This window comes from Micromys minutus (genome assembly GCF_963924665.1).
Source record: "Micromys minutus genome assembly, chromosome: 1".
NCBI lineage: Eukaryota > Metazoa > Chordata > Mammalia > Rodentia > Muridae > Micromys > Micromys minutus.
The window spans coordinates 234,330,603-234,351,925 of NC_137969.1; the positions used below are offsets into that span (position 1 = coordinate 234,330,603).

General features: G+C 40.1%; 1 protein-coding gene across 2 annotated transcripts in view; it reads right to left on the reverse strand.

Moving 5' to 3' along the window:
- The window catches only part of CEP128 (centrosomal protein 128), a gene marked incomplete at its 5' end in the record, with an annotated part of 311,478 nt that extends 290,462 nt beyond the window's left edge, over positions 1–21,016 (reverse strand). For both annotated transcript variants that reach the window (XM_080914797.1, XM_080914796.1), the window contains 5 exons: positions 3,211–3,302; positions 11,066–11,181; positions 12,231–12,357; positions 18,902–18,988; positions 20,870–21,016. In XM_080914797.1, the coding sequence (XP_080770923.1) occupies positions 3,211–3,302; positions 11,066–11,181; positions 12,231–12,357; positions 18,902–18,988; positions 20,870–21,016 (569 nt within the window). The remainder of the gene's footprint in view (positions 1–3,210; positions 3,303–11,065; positions 11,182–12,230; positions 12,358–18,901; positions 18,989–20,869) is intronic.
- Between the last annotated feature and the right edge of the window lie 307 nt (positions 21,017–21,323).

Here is a 21,323-nt window from a genome sequence, read left to right on the forward strand (position 1 = left end):
GATGGGGGTGATACAGAGTATAGGGAGCAATAGAACTCAGTAAATAACATAGACTGACTAAAGCGTTTCCTACTTCATAGCGCAGGTGATGGAACATAGAGTAAAAGTGTTTGCTAGTCATAGGAAGGCACGTTCAGATCTTCTGTCTGTCTGGGTGCTCTCAAACTGCAAACACTGCCAGGCTGAAAGCAGCTGTCATATAATGAATGTGTTTTCTTAGGAGGAGACGTTCTTTGGATTCTTTAAATTGGAGTTATAGGGCTGATAATAAGAATAAAATCTGTTCTGTCTGCATTTTATCATTGTAACTGAACTTGTAACCCTGAACAGGTAATGAAAACTCAAGCACATAATCTGTTCCACGTGGATAATCATTAGTCCATCTTTGTTCTGTGAAATCTATATAAAGAAGCACCTGGTTGCCAGTCAGTCAGAGTTGTGAGATTCCCCTACCCATTGTGCCTGACTCACACCCTCCCCTCCCTTACCTATTCGTTTTCCCCACTCCCATTACCTCCCCCAGAATTCCCTTGGCAGGGGTACCTTAAGAGTTAAGTGTCCTGAGATGTCAATCTCTCAAAGCAAATGTGCTCCTTTTCCTCCCTCTTGACTTTAGATCGCCTCACTCTCCTGGATTTCCTGAATCTCACATCTGACCTTCCTCCAGCCAGGTCCGCATCACAGACAAGACTCCTACATGGCTGAGCACTTTAGACTCAGCCCTGTCTGTCCACTATGGTCTTTCTCTTTACATCATCCATTACCAGAGCACTTGTATAAGCCAAGCACTCTTGAAACTCAGATATCTCCTAACATGGATTTCTTTGTCTTTTATTAACTAGTCTACATTTCTACTTGAATGTCTCACAGGCATTTTGATTTCAAGTCTAACATATCCAAGAAAACCTTTTGGTTTCTACTGCTCAACTTCCTCAACAACCTTCCATAGATGATAAAGGAGCATTGTTGTTTTCTCAGTTTCGCAAGTAGAAATCTGTGAGCTGCCCTTGATATACGTTCTTCATATGCAACCCATTACCAAATCCTGATTCTTTGGTCTCCAAAAACACATTCTGAAACAGACTTCTGTCAATCAATCTCTTGTCATATCTCTGGTCAAGCCACACAACAGACTTCCAACCCACAATCAGTTCTCCATATAGTATCAAGTTAGTCCTTTCTAAAAGCTCATTTCCCTGTGCTTTCATAACTCAACATATTTTTGACATATCAAAAGGCAAAATAATAATAATAATAATAATAATAATAATAATAATAAGCCAGTGTGGTGATATACACTTTTAACCCCCTCACTTGGGAAACAGAGGCAGGTGGATTTTTGTGAGTTCATAGTCTACATAGTGAGTTCTAGGACAGCCAGAACTACATAGTAAAACCTTGTCTCAAAAAAGAAAAAAAAAAAAAAAAAAAAAACCAACACTTCTGAATCAAATTATTTCCCATCCAGTATATTCAGAAACATGAATATAATTTGTGGTATAAGCAAAGTATTCTATTTTACTAATCTACTATACAATGTCATCTCATTTCACATATAAATTAATTTGATTCCTACTTGAGATTAAGTAAAATTTCTCTCACCTACGCCTCCAAATTGCAGGCACTTCTCAAATATACAGATCAGGAGAGCCACAGGAAATACTGCACTGACTCGTGACCACACAGCCAACCAACCAACTCACCTCTACATCTTCTTCTGGATCCACTTCTCAAACTCATGTACCCAGTGCATTGTCTACATCCTTGCTCCAAACATACAAACTCTACATAACAAAACCATCTAGATTAAGGATTCATTTTTGCTAATTTTATCACCTTGACAAGAGAATTGCATGCATTACATTCTCTGTCTTGCCAGTAATTAAATCAGTAATATCAATGCTTCATCCCTATCAGCTCTGTGTGAAAATGATCGTGAACCACAGTACACGCATGGGCTAAAGAGCAGAGGCTCTGGGACCTCACTGCCTACATTTGAATTTGGATCCTGCCAACAGCACTGGAATATAACCTTTCAGAAAATATAAAAACCTTAGTTTCTTTAAAACAAAAACAAAAACAAAAAAAAAAAAGACTTTCAAAGTGAAACACTTCCTACTGTTGATGAAAAAAATAAAAGAGAATGAGAATGAGAAATTTTCTATTGGTAATAGCTTTTGGAAACGCTACAAAACTGTTGAAAAGTTCAAAGGAGAGACTTTCAAAGAACGCAAGTAACCTAAGAAATCAGATTCTAAATGGCTTGTGTGTACACACAGATAAGTTTTATGTTCTATTTTTCCCCTGAACTGCTAAAAGTTAGTGAAAAAACCATCCATCTCTACCTCTGCACCTGTCTGTCTGTGTCTGTTCCCTCTCTCTCTTCTTTCTGTTAGCTCTCCTACTGTGTCCCACCAGGACATCAGCATTCAATGAAGGAAACCTAAAGTCTAGGCTTTATAAACCTAAAAGTTTGCTGCTTTCTTACTACTAACTTTCCTGCCCTCCTCTTCTAATGCTTGATATATAGCACAGGTAGGGTTTCAACTCACTGCAGCAAAAATCAATGAGTCATGATAAACCATAAATTCCCAAAGCTTTGAACTGTTCTATTAATAAATATTAGACACTGATGACATAGCTCAGTTGTTAAAACGCTAGTCACCAACCATGCAGAACTGCTTTCACTCCCTAGCTTTTCCATGGAAAAGCTGGGTGTGGTAACATGTGCTTGTCATCCTAGCACTTGGCAGGTAAAAACAGGAAAACCCTCAGAGATCAATAGAGAAGCATCCTACCCAAACAGTGAATGTCAGGTCCCAGTGACTTTTTTTTTCCAACTCTATCTCACAACTGCCTGTAACTCCAGCTCCAGGAAATCAAGTACTTCTGCTGGCCTCCAGAAACACATACACACACACACACACACACACACACACACACACACACACACACACAGCCATTTTTTAAAGGGGCTGATAGCTCCTAATACCCAAGTTTAACCTACAGTCCCCTCTTGTACACACGTGCATCTGCATATACAAGAATGCATATGTACACATCTATATAAACACAAGCAAAAAATACATTTTAAAATAGTCATATAAAAAGCACAACATCATTTTCTTAATCTCTGTACATGTCAATTACATAAATGAATTAATTCTCCTGCTAATTTATGTGTCCCAGGAAACCCTGTCCCCATTTTACCGGCTTCTTCTGAAAAGCTCCCTGTTGAAATCATCTCCAAGCCGAACTTGTTCACTACTGAGGTCACGGAGGGACTGATGAAAAGTGTGGAGCTGCAAAGCAAAGCACAGTCAGCCTCTTGGGTTCTGCTCACTCTTCCATTGGAGTAACTCCCATCAACAAAAAATAACCAAGCACTGTATCACCATTCATAATCCCTAATGACAATAATTATTGACAAATGCTTGTCATTAAGACATGTCTTTCAAAAGCTAGTCCTCCAGTGACCATCCTACTTTCCCTTAATAGCAATTTCACTCCTTGTGTGTGGCCTAGAGGTGTGACTTATTTCAGAACTACAAGTCTAGCATTACTGGCAATCTCACCCCTGGAGTGCAGAACTAACCATAGCAAATGACCATGCTGTGTTACAATAAATCTTCAATGCACCATCTAGATGGCCAACACCACCTACCAGGACACTAGGACCTACAGATGAGAAACCATGTACACGAAAGCATGGAGCCACATTATTCCTAATAGAAATGCTAAATTTCACCCCACAATCATCAAGAACAGAACAAACCATTGCATATGTATTCTTTGAGAGGATTACACAGCAGTGGAAATGCCCTCAAAGCACCTACACATTAGTAAGGCTAGACGGCAAAACATAATGTTGTTTGATAGTGTTCAATTTGTACATAATTGCAGCAGACATCAAGCAATAAAATACAGCCAAGATTTTTTTAAAGCAAAGAAATAATGACTGTAAGTCAGAACAGAGCTGGAGAGAAGGCTCAGCAGTTAAGAGCACTGGCTGTTCCTACAGAGGACATGAGTTTGATTTACAACAAGCATATAATACAACCATCTGTAATCCCAGTTTTAGGGGTTCATACACCATCTTCTGACCTTCGTGGGCACTAAGCACTCATGTTGTACAGATACATTTTCAGACAAAATACCCTGACACATAAAACATTTTTAAAATATTTTTATTGTTTTTTAATGTCAGGACAGGGTATATCTATTCCTGAAAGAAGTCTAAGAGAGGCTTAGAAATGTAAAAGAGTCTATTTCTTGTCCTGGTGGTGAATACATGGTTTTCAATCTATTGTGCCTTAGACGTTAATATAAACACTGTACATGTGTATGTGTGCTATAATTTATAATAAAATAATTTGGAGTTACAAAGATTTGCAGAAACAAGAAATACCTGTTTCAATAAATGCTCACTGAATGACTAACCAATGCCGGCTCCCTCCTGGGAAATAAGCCTAAGACATCCTGAGGTGGGAAAGCACATAAACACAGCAGATTCTCGCTGGAGCATTAGGAACACACACAGGCAAGAAGAGCCAGGCGTCGCCTTGAGAAAACGGGCTTAGAGATGAACTACAGAAAGGAGAAGGGCAGTGGATAAGCAGCAGAGTCCGTGTAGTTTTGATATCAGGTCATAAATTCCCCATGTGTAAAACACACTCCGTGGATCGCTGCCTTCCCTGTTCATGCAGCTCTAATCTTCAACACCTATCAATTTTACCTTCCTCCTCTGTAACTCTACAGATCCTAGTCCAAATGACCATCAATTCCTACTAGAACACACTATCCTAATTCAGGTGTCAGCACTGACTACTTTCTACAGTTGAGACAGACTCATCTCCCACCCTTGTGCATCCTGAACATGGCCTACCTTCACTTGCTCACAGGTGCTGTCTTCCACTTGCCGAGCTAACTGTCCTGCCTAGGAGGACTCCATCCAGTTGAAGATCTCCATTCAGTCAGCCTTTCTACATAGCCTTCTATGACTGCAGTAGATCACATGTCCACCCCATACCGCCCCATGTTAGCATACACCGCAGTTCATACTGTGGGCCCACTAATGGAGTTATCTGATTAATACCATACAGAAAATGAACCAAAAAGAAAGGCAAGGGTATCACTCATTACTTATTTCTAACACAAGCACTATCCCAAAATAAGAGGAGCTAAGGACAAAACTGAAAACTGAATAAGGAATATTCCAACAGTCCCCATGCTGTTAAGTTCCACAATCTACAGCTGCAAGTTATACTTTTCAAAAAATAATACAGTCATGGAAAAGCTCCTACAAGGAGTTCCCTGATACATTTGACCCATTTCATATTGTGCTAAGGCAAGCAACAGCCACAGATGAGTTTCCTGAAACAGTCTTTGAGCTGCTAATTCTGAAACTATCAAAGCAAGGATACCAACATTGGAAACTGCTTATATCCTGTTCTAATTAATTTAGCTACCTAAAACAATGAAGAAAAACTCAGCTCTGGAAGAAAAAAAAAAAAAAACTTTAAGAAGCAGAGAAAGAAATATATTCATAGAAACTATTTATAACACTTCAGGACACTTTCAAGTTTCTTACTTAATGTTACTAAATTAACCATACAAACGAGGTAATACTCTCTCATGAAGTAACTTACATTCAAAGAGAGTGGAACTTTTGCTGGTTCTCACCATTGAGTTAATAACACACTTTGAGCACACTTAAGAGCTGTATCTTTCTGTTTTAATTGGAGTTTTAATATCCATGACCAAAAGTAGAGTTTCACCTCGTAGTAAATTGTCCAAAGAGAGTCAGGCCATGACAGCTGCAGATTCACAGATATAAAAACTACTGCCCGAAGGCTTGCCCCTCATGACTGGCTCAGCCTACCTTCTTATACCGTCTGGACCATCTGCCAGGGATGGCACCACCTACAGTGACTAGGGGCTTCCGACTTGTCTACAGGCCAATCACATGAAGGCATTTATTTCAGTTAAGATTCCCTCTTACCTGACACATCTAAGTTTGTGTCAAGCGATTGAAAGCTAGCCACCACACCTGTTATGTAGTCAGCCTGTTTAATCTGTTCCTGACCTAAAAAAACAGTCTCTCTCTCTCTCTCTCTCTCTCTCTCTCTCTCTCTCTCTCTCTCTCTCTCTCTCCTCTCTCTCTCTCTCTCTCTCTCTGTGTGTGTGTGTGTGTGTGTGTGTTAACCATTTGTTGAAACCTTACACAACAAAATGTCCACCATAAATGTTAGAAATATTATATTGCTTTAGAAAAGCATTTTACCATACTGACTTCTTTGGGATCAGCTGGCATCAATTTGAGTCAGTGACTTAATCCATTATAAAACTCTTGTTAAATATTTCTAGTCGTGAGGCAGTGGTGGTGCACACCTTTAATTCCAGCACTAGGGAGGCAGATGGAGCTCTGTGAGTTTGAGGCTACTCTGGTCTACAGATCAAGTTCCAGTGCTTTACAGAGAAATTCTGTCTTGGATGGAAAAAAATAAGATTTCTGTAAAGTATCTCTCATTCCTGTATAAATTTTAGTGTACTGTTCACTAGAGTGAACACAGAACAAAGCCCTTCACTAGGGACTTAAAGACAATAGAGACACATAAGTTACATACAGACTACAGATCAGCAGGAAATTACAAACCACAGACATACAGAAGACACGGAAAAAATGGAGGTTCAAATGTGGCTCGCTCTTGACCAAATTAACTGGAGGATAGTGTTGACTTTTCTTTCCTCAGAGTGGCACCAACACATTTTGGTGTTGTCTGTTCGTATCTGGTCCAACTTAGAGAAACAGTACCTAACTTAGCAGGGAGGGTCTTAAGAGTGAACCACCTGCACAGAGAATGAAAGAAACTATGTCTAACTAAACTCAATGTTTTATGTCAACTTGACACAAGCTAGAGTTATGGGAAATGAATCTCAATTGAGAATATCCTCCATAATATCTGGTTCTAGAGTATTTTCTTAATTAGCGATTGTTGGGGGAGGGCTCATCCCGTTATGGGTGGTGCTATCCCTGGGCTGGTGGCCCTGAATTTTATAAGAAAGCAGGCTGGGCAAGCCATGAGGAACAAGTCAGTAATCATTCCTCCATAGCCTCCGCATCAGCTCTTGACCCCAGGTTCCTGCCCTGCTTAAGTTCCTGTTCTGACTTTCTTTGATGATAAACGTGGATGTGAACATGTAAAGTCAAATAAACCCCTTTTTTCCCTAGTTGCTTTGGTCACGGTGTTTAATCACAGCAATAGTTACCCTAACTAGGATACTCAAATTTTTAAATTCCTTTTATATTGTTTCAAATTTCCATACATGTAATATAATGTATCAATATCAAACCCACTCCCCACCTCTGCCTTCTACACCTTCCCTCTACATCACCACTTGTCCATCACAACTCCATATGCATTGTTGGTAGCCCTACTGAGTCTACACGATACACTGGGAGCATGTGTGTAGAGCTATGTACTGGAGCATATGTAACATGTCTGGGATCACATTCATGAAGAAAGCTCTCATAATAGCAACAGCTCCTTAGGCACTGGTGGAGTTTCCTGAGCCTCTTCCCCTTCTCTCCTTGAATTTTGACTGACTTGATCTTGAATAGTGCCTTAGAATATAGTCATAGCTGCTGTGAACTCATGTGCAGCGGCCTGGTCATGCTTGCCAAATGCTTCGTCGCTGCAGATGTCTACTACCTCAGGCTCTTACAGCCTTTCCACTACTGCTTCCTTAACGACCCCTGAGCCTCGGCAGGAGTGCATATGATATAGGTGCCCCATTTAGAGCTGAGTGTTTCAGTCTCATTGTATGCACATTGATCATCTGTAGGTCTCTGTATTCATCACCATCTACTACAGAAGAAACAAAAGGCTTCTCTGATGACAGCTGAAGAATGGGTATAAGGGTATGACCTTCAGGGAAAGGGGGACAAGTTATTTCTGTGTCCATTTAGAAGACTAACAGCATCAGATTCTTCCCTATGATTAAGGCATCATGTGTTTTGGCTCAGTGTACAGAAGCAGACATGAGTTCCATCTTGTAGAAGAGCCCTTAAACTCCACTGACACTGGTGCCACTACTGCACCAGTAGGTCATTTTGCCAGGCCAACTGTCAGTGTACCTGGCAGGGTTCACAGCTGGCTAAAGCTGCTGATTATCTTTCTCCCCTAATATGATATACAGAACCTCCTAGCACTGTAAAAGCTAACCAGGGAGATTCAGTTTTCAGATGAGTACTAGCGAGTACTAGCCCTCATTTCTCAGCTAGTGTGAATACAGCAGTTTGTATCTTTCCACACAAATACTCAAGCATAACCAAGAGCAATGGCCTTAGTCTATAATGTTGGTTAGTAGGGGAATATTATGGGCCATCACTGATCAACAACACAAAAAGAGGTGTCCCATACCCGGAACTTATTATTTTTCCTTTGATAGCTTATGGAATCTATGAGAATCTTTGTAGCCATTATAAGGTGACTCCACTTGAACTCTGTGTGTGTATGTGCACACACACATGTATTTTAGGAAAATTCTCTAGTAATATGCTTCTATGTGGCTTTTTCAAATGTCTTCAGTATTTGCTATCCTTCCCCCATACTCTCTTCTACCGAGCCCTTCTAGCACCCAATCCACTTAACCCTTTCTGTTTTACTATTTCCCTCTGTGCCTCATATCACCTGCGTTCTATCTCCCTACCTAACTTGAGATCCACCCACTAACACACGGCACCTATTTTCCTGACTTCTATGGCTATGCTCCAATTTAAACATACATATCCAACTCTGGTAAGACATTGAGCCCACCACCTGCTAACACTCCTTAAACCCTGCCCAGCAGTCCCCAACAGCATCCCCTTCCATGGGTTCCATATTCCAGCCTACAACTCCAATAAAGGGCTTCTGCTTGACTGGAGGCCACCTCATACTAGGAACCTCAGAGACCAACCAGGCACCTAAAACCACAGGTGCCACACAAGTACTTAGAACCACAGAGGCAATGTTGACGATGCCAAAACCTCAGAGGTCATGCAGGCCACAAAAACCCCAGTGCAGACACCTTACTGGACATGAAGACTTTCTGGTCACCAGAAACCCATGCCTCTCAGGCCAGAAGACCAGAGAGGAAACAGAAACCAAGAGGAAAAAAAATCAAAAAAAGAAAAATCCTTATAATAAAGATAAACTCAGAAATCAGCCCCAAAACCTACAACCACCCCAAACCCAGATGGCCAGAGGCCAGAGTACGAACACAATCAACATAACCAGGTCCATATGGCAGCACCAGAGCGCAGCTATCCTACTACAGCAAGCCCTGGATTATCCAACAGCTAAAGCACAAGAATATGACCTTAAATCTAATCTTATGAAGATGACAGAGGCTGACTCTCAAAGAGCAAATGAATAAATAAATCCCTTATAGAAATATATGAAAATACAATTAGAGATGTAAAGGAAATAGAACTCTTTAAGACCTGAAAATGGAAATAAAAGCAATATAAGAAAACACAAACTAGGAAATCCTGGAGAGAGAAAACCTAGGAAAGAGAACGGAAATATACAAGCATCACCAACAGAATGCAGGAGACAGAAGAAAGAACCTTAAGCTTAGAAAATATAATAGAAGAAATTGATACATTTGTCAAAGAAAACTTTAAATAAGTTTTAAAATAAGTTTTAAAAGTTTCTGACACAAAACATCCAGGAAATCTGGATCACTGTGAAAAGATAAAAACCTAAGAACAATAGAAATAGGAGAGTCCCAGCTCAGAGACCCAGAAAATATTTTCAACAAAGTCATAGAAGAAAATTTCCTAAAGAAACCTAAAGAAAAAGATGCTTATAAATGTAGAGCATTCCACAACACGAAACAGACTGAACCAGAAAAAAAAATCATTTCGCCACATAATAATCAAGACACTAAATGTACAAAACAAAGAGTATATTAAAAGCTGCAAGGGGAAAAGGCCAAGTAACATTCAAAGACAGATCTATCAGAATTACAACCAACTACCCAACAGAGACTCTAAAGCCAGAAGGGTCTGGACAGACATCTTGCAGATCTCAGGGACCACAATGCCAACCCAGCAAAAACTTCAATCACTATAAACAAAGGAAAAAAGATGTTCCATGACAAAACCAACTTTAAAAAGTATGCAAGCACAAACCCAGCCCTACAGAACATACTAAAATGAAAGCTAACCCAAGGAGGTTAACTACCCCCAAGAAAACACAGGATACAAGTAATTTCACACCAGCAAAACCAAACCCGAAACACACGCGCACACACACACACAAAACCAACAAGAACAAAATCAAAGTAACAGGAATAACACGTAACTAAAGATTCCAAGCTAGCATCAAGATATGACAGAGAACTCACAGCATTTGTCTGAGTGTGGTCTTAGTTACTCAGTGATTGTTTCAGTTCTATTCACCTGTGAATCTCAGTTCTTCATCTTTCTTTATGACTGAATAATACCCACCATTACACTCAGCACACTTTCACCACTCACTCATTTCCTGATGGACATCTGGATTGTCCCCACTTCCTGGACAGTGTAATTTGTCATTTATTGTTCATTGATCTAAGCTATTCTGACAAGGATAAGACAAAAATCTCAAAGCAGCTTTAATTTGCAAATCCCCTTATAGATAAGGCTGTTGAACTTTTAAAAAATATTTCTTAGTCATTGCTATTTCTTTTCTGGAGAACTCTATTTTTTTGCAAAATAGAAATATGATGCATATTTATAGACTGAAAATATATCCCTGAACTGTAAGAAATGCTTTTACTAGCATAGGCAGCTGCAAGAGACAGGCATAAAGGAGGCATATGTGGAACTTGTCTGCACCGGAGACTCCTCTTAATCTTAGAGAATAGATAAGTATTTGTACATTGAAAATAAAATATATTTGGCTTAAAAAGAAAAAAAATCAATGCAAAGTTATTGGTGATCAGATTCTTAGTTAAGATACACCCATGAGGTTAAAAAGTCAGTAATGTATATACAAATATAGGATATGACAAACTACACAGTGGTACAAAGTACCTGGACCACGTCGTCTGTCTCCGAAACAAACCGAACACCAGTTCTGAGCCGATTTCGTTTAATGCCTTGTGGATCGTAGTCCTTCAGAGGGGAGGTGGGTGTAAAACGGAGACTCTCTTTCCAATGCAAAGAAGAAAAGAGGCATTAAGACGCTGCATGAGAACAAATACAGTTTCACGTCATACCTACAGACCACACAAGGTGATACTAGGCACTCTCAACTACCTTCCCAAGTAACATGCTGTAGCCACAAACATCACAACACTGCTCTTAAAGCAGATAAATGAACAACAAAATTAGCCTGAAAACAGAACTTGCCAAAGGATCCACCTTTTAACACTGTCCAAAGCAGCAACATACTCTTTCATTAAAATAATTAATACTTAAAATCTTTAATTCTCCCTGTAACATCACACTAGTAAGACCAAATCCTGAAAATATCAAATCAAATAATCTAAAGCAGTGCATAACAATCAATAAAAACAGACTTCATAAAAAAATAAGTAAGTGTCCAACTTTAATCACTATTTGAGTAATAGCAGTATTTATAACCCAAGGTACCAGTGTTCCGCCAACTAAATCACTCCCATCACTGTAGGTGTTTCTGTGTGATTCAATATGATTCTCAGTGCTACATGGGATATGAGATTAATAATAAGCAAAGTGTTCAATAACTTTTAACACAGGCATCAGCATCTAGCTGAACAAGAAAGCTAAACTCCACCTGCTTTTACCGTATGTTACAGCATCCTTGACAACCAGAAACTTTAAAACTGCACTGCCAGGACAAGTTAGGAAGAAAACATACCACCAACTAAACTTCATTTGTCCTGAAGCTTGGGCAGCTCCAGGTGGTCTACAGAGCCTGAGAAAAAGAAAACTAACAAAGCCCAGACTCTCAAAGGCCCTTTAAAAAAAGACACACTATACTTCCCACAACTGCATGTACTAATCTTGTGTGTATATATAATTTTTAAGATTATAATCTTTATATATATATATATACATATATATACTGTATTTCTGTAAAAACCAAATCCATTCAGTATGCATATTAAATATATATTTTTGAAATGTAAGAAGGAAAATGGCTTTTGAAACTTGAAGAGTTTACTTGCCACAGCGCCAGAATCAAGGTCATTTTTAGGCCATGTGCGGGGTTTACCTGCCACAGCACCACCATCGAGGTCACTTGCACTTAGGCTGGTGATAGAAACACTTCTCCCTCCTGAGCTTCTCCGTAAGCGCTGACTCCTCAGTTGGTTAATTGAGTGCTCCAAATCTTCCTTTAACTGAAGAAGATGAAGAGTTATTCTTCTTAACTTGAAACCACCCTAAACTAGAGATTTGAAAGCTGTTTCTGAAATACCTAACTTCCCAGGGGGAAAAAAGGCTATCAGAGGAATTTTGAAAGGAGTCATGTTAGAAAATAGAAAAACTAATAAACATAATTATTTGAAGAATAAATGCTAAGGTAAGCTTATAATGGCACCTATCACTACCTTATCCTCTAAGGACAGAAAGAGATGCCCACCTTATTTAAGAGCTTGCAAACTAGACTGGAATGACTAACCCACAACTGTGGAGGGCTATAACAAGACCAGCCAACACATCTGAAGAAAAAGAAAAGGCATCCTTCTCAACTTTCTGTCAGAAACCCCAGACCTGTGAAGATGGACACTGAGTAGCCATTGAGACTGAGGCCTCTACAACAATGTGCACCACCAAACAGCATCAGAGCACCACACCCATTCACTGACAACTAGGAGAACAAATGTCCGCACATACTAGGGACTGGTGCTGTCAATGACCTTCACATATGCACACTTAGATAGTGAAGGCCATGCAGAAAAGCTGTGGCAAGCAAGTGAGCTTCCTTCCTGGGTCCGGCCCACAGTCTTCTGCATGGCCGCGATGAGTGCTCTCTAAAGAGGCACGGATTCCAGGGACTTCGCCCCAGGATGGCTCTTGCTGCTATGCCTTTCCATGTTTGCCATTGTTGTATTCCTGGAGAGACCCTCACTGCCTATTGTTTCCTGGGTATTAACCCACTTTGTTGGGTAGATTTCCTACAGAATCAATATGAAGATGATCATGTAATAATGCTATTTAGATCAATTGGTGATTTCCTAATTCCTGATAATGATTTTAGAGAACTCCTAAATTAATTCAATATAAGCCCCCATGCAGACTAAGAAAGGTATAAAAAGAGTTCTATGAACCTTTATGTGTCAGCTGCCGTCTCTCCCTATTGTTTCTGGAAAAGAAGATGTTCTTCCGTCTCATATTCAGTCATCTGTTTTCCCTTCTGCTGAGCCTACTTTCTTCCTGAAACCACCCCACCCCCACAGTGACCACATTTGTATCCATCTTTGGATAAAACATTAGCAAGTTTCCTCCTTAATGTCTCTGCTGCTTTACTGTGTGGCAATTTGAGTTCTATTTGTTTTGTCCTGCTTTTCTAGCCAAAGGGATCACAGAATGAATAACTTGGTATCTTTCATGGGTTGTAAATTCTCAGTCACTCGTTGGCTTTGCCCTGCTCTGTCCTCTTGTGTCCTGTCCCTTGTCCTCCCCTTCTTAAGGGTTTGGTTTGGTTGGTTGAGACAGTGCCTCCCACTGTAGCCCAGGCTGGCTTGATAATCTTCCTGCCTGGCCTCATCAGAGCTACAATTCAGAGCATGAGACACCATTTCTGGTGCATTAATACTGTCCTCTCTTGTCCTTCTGAGCTTTTACTGTTCTCTTTTCTGTGTGGTTCACCTTTCCATTCTTACATAAATTCTCCTTGGAGATCTTCCGATGGCTGTCCATTCTCTTTTCCACTGCCTACTCGCTTCCACTCAATCCTCTCTCTGAAAGCCATTTGGTTATTTATGTCATCTGGTTTTCGAGTTTTAGTCATTTTTATTTAGTTTTAAATTATTTTACATATAATCTTTGGGTCTATTACCCTGATTGTTCATAGTTCTGCTGTTACCTTCCTGTCTCTATTTTCTTTGTTCTTTTCAATCCCATTTTATATTATCTGCTTATTTCTTTTATCACATAGAGGACACAAACATACATTCATGTGTGTGTGTGTGTGTGTGTGTGTGAGAGAGAGAGAGAGAGAGAGAGAGAGAGAGAGAGAGAGTGAGTGAGTGTGTGTGTGTTTATCCATAGACATCACAGAGAGGAGATAAATATAGTTAAAGCTCTGAGGATTGCATCTTCCTTCAGAAGGTAAGTGATTCTTCCCTCCGGCAGGAAGTCAACTTAGAATCAACAGAAATCCCTAATGTCTCAATCCGGGTAGGAATAGGATTTATTCTGTCCTCTCAAAGGCTGGTCTGTTCTCAGTTTCCATCCATCATTTCTCCTAGATTACCCTTTGAGGTCACAGCTCATTTTTGCAAGGGACTAATCTAGGTTTTGCATTTCCAAGTAATTTCTGATTCCTAGATCTCTGTTTTAAGTCACCTCTAGAATTAACTATGTTCTTTAAGAAGGAAAAGAGTTCTGAATACAAAACTGGTCCTTCTAAAATTCCCTTTCTCACCAGAGCCTGTGTCAAAGCCACACTACCCAGCAGCCACCAGTAATCAGAGCATCACTGCCACGTTTCTTTACCTTGCTAGTTAGTCAACAAAGGAAACTGGTCCCAAAACCAGAACATGCCATGCCAAAACCTCTCAGATGTGAACATGCTGGCTAACAAATCTAGGCTACTGCAAAGTAATAAAATACAGACATCCATACACAAAGAGACAGAGACAGAAAGACATAGACAAGACAGACAGACAGATGAAGGGCAGACCAGACATACACACACACATACACAATTAACACAATTAACTGACCAGACATACACACACACACAAGTTTAACACAACTAACTGGAAATTAATCACTCTAGAAATGAAATAAAATTTAGAATAGTGTCCAGCCTAACGCTGTAACTTTTCACAGGGAGCTGGAGAGGTGGCTGTCAAGAACACTGGGTGCAAGGTGGCAGCAGGAGAGAACCAACTCCCGAGAGTTGCTTTCTGACTAGCCATGGGCTGTGAGCGTGTGCACACATACACACACATGAATAAAGTAAATTTAAATGAGCTTAGTAAATGCTTAATAATGGGGATTTTTGGACAAATTAAAGAAACTACAAATAAATGCTTAGCAAATACATTATGAGCATTTGAATATTAACAAAATGAAGTATGCATGATTATGCTCATTTTTTAAATAATGAAAATCAGTCTCCAAAAGGTTTAATAACTTGTTCAAAGCAACTGAGGTAATTTCTAAGGAAAAAAAGTCAGGATTCAGTTTCAATTCTGGCTCCAAAGACTACATTTCTTCCATAAGCCTCAAGACAGAGGACAGAATTCCTTTGCATTATTTTATGTTTTAGAACATGTGAATGCAAGGACATGTGCAGGGCACACATGCAGAGGTCAGTAGACAGCTTTCTGGAGTCGGGTTTCTCTCTTCACCATGTGTGCTCCAGGGACTGAACTTGGGTTACCATCCTTTATGCTGACTCCTTTACCGTGAGCTACCTCATCATTTTCTAGGAAAAAAACAACTATTTTCACATCTCATAGCTTCACATAAGAAACTTGAAGATAAGTTTTTCAACAGAAGAATAACCTAATTCAAAATTCTAAAGTACATTCATTAAAATGGACTTAGCAGAATGTAACTAAATACATTTCTTACCTACTATTACTTAAAGTTATTGAAAGACAGGACATCCTTTATATTCAAGCACTTAATAAATTAGTGCAAATCAGGGAGGCAAAGAGCAAAAACCTTCAACTCTGGGCTATGATAAATGGCTAATGTCTGGCTAAAACCACTTTCTTTGGTGTCATCAAATACTTTTGACAAGTGAAACCCTGTTAGGAATTGGTTCTAATGCTTTGTCTTGATTCACCCCCCAAATCTGGAATCTGCATGTCTAGATACTGAAGGTCCCTATCCCCAATTGGTTTTTGATTGATCACTAAAGAACCAATGGCCAATGGCTGGTAGAGAGAGAAAGGCAGGACTTTTAGGTTCCTGGGAGAAGAAACACGGGGAGGAGAAAGAAAGAATCTAGGCCAGAAGAAGGAAATAGGTAAGACCACATTGGAAGGAACAGGAGGGAGTAACAGCCAAAATGTAGGTACAAGAAGGAAAGCAGGCACCAAAAGGGCTGTCCAGAAGCATCTTGGAAAAGAAAGATAAGGGGGACACCCAAAAGGAGCCAGGGCAACAAGATAAAATATATATTTAAAATGTGTTAAGTCAGAAATGCCAGAGGGAAGAATGTGCTGACTGTAGGGAGGTTTAGAAGTGCCCAGCCATTGAGCTAGTCAAGGCATAACAAAATTAGCTGGGGTGTGTGCGTGTATGTGTGTGTGTCTTTCATTCACAAATGCAGAAGGCTCTTGGGCAGATGAATTATGCATGCGATCTACAAGGAGCCAAAGCAGATTAACTAATTCACTGTTACAAAAAGAGATAAAGAGAACAACCTGGACTTTATTTAACATTCTCAAGAATTCACATACTAGATGGGGCCTTCATACTATTCCCAATGGAAATTTTTGTTGTATTTTGGGGGGCTGCTTTTCAGTTTCTATCATTTTAATATTTTTATTATTTTATTTATTTGCAGTCTAAGTGTTGCCTCCCTTCCTAGTCCCCCCTCCCAGAGTTCATCACCCAATTCTCCTTCCCCTTTGCCTCTGAGAGGGTGCTCCCCCATCCACCACCCATACCCACCTCACTCTCCCACAAGCATCTCCCTTCCCTAGGACATGAACTGTCTGCAGGATTAGGGACATCTTCTCCCACTGAGGCCAGACAAGGCAGTCAATCCTCTGCTGCACATGTGCTTGGGACCACAAACCAGCCCATGCATGCTCTACTGTTGTTCTTCCTATGGGGATGCTAAACTCTTCAGCTCCTTCAATTCATCCCCTAACTCTTCTATAGGAGTCCCCAACCATGGTCCAATGGCTGGCTATAAGTAGCTGCATCTCTCTCAGTCAGCTGCTGGTAGAGCCTCTCAGAGGACAGCCATGCTAGGCTCCTGTCTGCCAGTACAACATGGCATCAGTATAGTGTGAGGGTTTGGTGCATGCACATGAGATGGATCCCAAGTTGGGCCAATCATTGGATGGCCTTTCCCCACAGGAAATTTTTAATCAAAGTATGTATTAGAAAAAAAAGTTACCTATTAATGCAAGTTTCTGTGCTATAATTTGATTTTATGTATTTATCCTGTCTTTATCTTTAAAATGAACTTAATTAACCTACTAACATGAAGCAAGAATTATACTTTAAGCTAATATACTATATAGTTCTTAAAATATTCCAACATTGTGAAGAAAAACATGTTTCAAATCTGCCCATTAATATTTGAACAAAACCTTCTCAATCATCCTATGTGACTAAAATGTTCGCAGAGCTCCCAGGAAGTTTAGAGCGTGAAAACTAACTCAGGGACAAAATCTTCAGAAGCCCAAGAAGCCCAAGGCACACTGTACAACTAAACATGGTCACTGCAAGAGCAGCATGTGGAAATCCCTGCTGCTGGTGAAGGGGAAAACCTGTGCCACTACAGGCGACCTGGACTCTACTCCACTGCGCAGCAGTGACAAGAGCTGCTTTCTAGGTGCCTCAACCCTAGCTCACTTCCAGACTCCTTCCCAACGCCATTCCATATGGATTCCAACTCGCTCACTCTAGGCCTTGGGCCACCTAAGATATAATGACTTTATGACACTCTATTTATTTCAGTAAGTGCATGTCGTCTCCAGACTCAGTCCTCAGTGTGTGATCATATAATCTTCCAAACTTCCAATTTAAGATCCTCATCTTCAGAAATATGAAGTTACAGCATAGAAAAAAAATAGCTTAACCTAAGAGAACATGCAGCTTTTACAAAGAATACACATTCACTTCCCAGGACCCATCTTGGGCAGCTCACAACTGCTGTGAACTCCAGCTCCAGGGGATCCAACACACTCTTCTCAACTCTTTAGGCATGAACACACACACACATGCACATAAATAAAGATAAATATTTAAAGTTAATCCGCTGGGAAACAGTGAATAACCATGTCAGCTCAGTGGAGTCACTGAGTCCTAATGCTAAGTTCTAAAATGTACCCTTCTGTTGAAAATATTACTTAAAAAAACCACAGGCAATTGAATGACCAATCTGTGACCCAGTTTTATTATCTTAAAAACAAAAAAAAAAAAAAAAACCACTAATTCTTACAGCATTGTAAGAAGAAACTTAAACTAACGGAAATGCCTAAGACTACTATGGAAAGTTAGGCACTGCTCCTGTATTAAAACCAGAGACTTCATGATTCTCCACATGAGTCATCCAAGGCCTTCAGAGGTAGTAAGCAAAGAATTAAACTTAGGGCTGGATGCAGGAACCAAAGGCAACTTACTGCAGAGATACTTGCACAGCCTTGTATGACTGGCAATAGCCAAGCATGGATCCAGCCCAGTACCCACCAATGGTACATCAGAAAAATGTGATGTACAACATAAATGTGCATGTATATAGACACATATATGCATGCAGTGGAATATAATTCAGTCATGAAGAAAACTGAAGCCCTATCATTTGCAGGGAAGTGGAAACCATTATGACAAGCCAATTAAGCCAGACTCAGGATTAAGTGGCATGAGAGGGAGCTCCTTGAGAAAGGAGGAGCAGAATTACTTATGCTCCCACTCCCTAAGTATGCACTTTCTTACTGTTACCTATTATCCAACACACCCACTCTCCTAAACACACGTCTGCACATGGTGAGCAAACCATGAAAATAGCTGAAACCTTCCCACCTGTCCCACAGTGCCCGCCTGTCCAGTGCTGTATTCTCGATATCGCCCAAGCATCTGATCCACTTGTCGCAGATTCCGAGTGGTGTCCTTGGGAAAGGAAACACTAGATCAGTCATCCCAAACACAATTTTTCCAATCAATTTTAGTATTGTCAAAGTAAGTCAACTTTGTAAAAGATACAATTTCTGCCAGATAAGATTATCAACAAAGTTCCTACACACAAAATCTCTACAACATTTCGAGAGAAGCCCAGATCTACCTGCAATTTATTTATGTAAAATTTGAAGCATGTAATTTACAGGTCTTCATCCAAAGTTCCATAATATGTTGACATCAAAATCACAAATTCAAAAGAAGCCTCTTCAAACTCTGTGCACTTGTAATTCACACTGTTCTTACAACAAAGCAGTCTTGAACATCAAGAGTTAGCAGAATGGGTTATGTGCACAGCAAGGTAGAGGCCAGGATGGGCTATGTAGTCAGAACACCCTATGCACATAAGAAAACAGAATAGGAAAAAAATGGGAGAAGGAAAAGAGAAGGGGAGGGAGGGACAGAAGGAGGGAGGGAGGGAGGGATAGAGGGAGGGAGGGAGGGATGGAGGGAGGGAAGAAGGGAGGGAGGGAGGGAGGGAGGGAGGGAGGGAGGGAGGGAGGGAGGAAAAATGAAGGGAGGAGAAAAGGGCAGAAAGAAATCCTGAAAAGCAAATGTCCAAAAGTATATAAAGAAAGTGAGCTGTTAGGTCTCATACTCCAGTGAGTTCCTCACTCTAGAACTTGACTAAGAGATGAGAAAATGTGCCCTTTAATCTTTTAATGAACATTAAATTTATTTCTACTCAAAATAGAAAGTTTCTACCTAAATATAATTGGTTTTACCTAAGAGATTAATAGAATGGTTTCTTTCAAATATGCCTACTTGCTAATGTGTCTCTTTGGCAAGAAAGTAGAAGGATCCAAATTCTAAATCCCATTATTACATTAACTTAAATTCATTTACAGAAAATAGGTGCTTGTTACTGTTACATAAAACTATTATTTCTCCAACAATTACTGTCTTCCCATCCAGCATACTAACTCAAAGCAATTCAAAGCCAAATTTCCTGCTTACATGGGCTAAGGCAAAAGCAATGGATAAATCAGTTGGAAATAATTCTGTTTCTGGGTTTGTTTCTCACGTGACCATGTTACACATCCAACACACTTTAGTTCTCTATGCAGAAAAGATCACACTGCCCCATTCAAACTTCCAAACACTGCCAGAAATTATCTTAGAAACCAAAATGGCATCTCTGTATGTATTAGCCATCCACTGATAACCTGCTTCCCCCAAACCTCTCTAATGGTCACAAGCACACAGGAGGCTAAACAGCAGTACTGGCCACTACCTCACTCCCACAAATACAGTTTTACCCTATCTCAATTTATTCTCAACAACCTATCAGCTACTTCAGGTATCATCACCAGAGATAATGGTCACTAGAGACTAACAGTCCCTAGAACTATATCTACATAACTTATATGTCAAAAGGGAGTCTATAGATGTGACTTGACACCTAGGGTGGACTTTCTCCTGGATTACAAAGAGGAAACGGTGAAACCACAAGTGTCCTTATAAGAGAAAGGGTGGCTGTCAATCTGGCTCACTAATACAGCACTTGCCTAGCAAGAGGAGAAGGGAAAGAAAAGAAAGGCAGAAAAAAGGACATAACCCGCCAAAGAGACTCAACTACCATGACAGCTAGCTTTGACGATGAAGGAAGAGGACACCAAGACAGTACACGAGAAGCTACAAAAGGCAAAGGGACAGAATTTTCTCTTTCTTCTGACCATTGTGAGATAACAAAGTTGGTTGTTTGAAGGCTTTAGCCTGAGGTCATTTATAAAGAAAAACAATATACTGACTGCAACCATTACTTGGTTCAGACTATGAAAAAAATCTATCAAATGCAACCACTGCCAAACTAACCTGTAAAGTATTGGTTATGGTGTTGACCTTTGCGGTGACATCTACTGTAGAACGACTTCCAACTCCCCTTTGAACTGGCCTGGTTGCCCATCCACTCAATCCCTCACGATAGCGGAAGTGGTCTGAATCACTGGATGATTCTGCCATTGATGTATACAAACCCTTCAAAACAAATGCAAGGCAGTGGTAAGTCAAAAGCACAGAAGTAGGGAACTCACTACTGACTTTCTTGTATTTTTAAGTATTTGTTACAACAGTCATTCAGCAAATAGACACACAAGAAAACACAGAAGATTGCTTCCCATATAATTCTGCTTCCCTGGCTTGCTCTGCTCTGAGAAAACTGCTCCCAGATGGTTGCATGGGTTATCAATCCCAAGAAGCGTGCCCTAAGATTTGTGGTCTGCTGCCAGGATTAAAAGTGCTTTCATATACAATGTGTCACAACACTGTG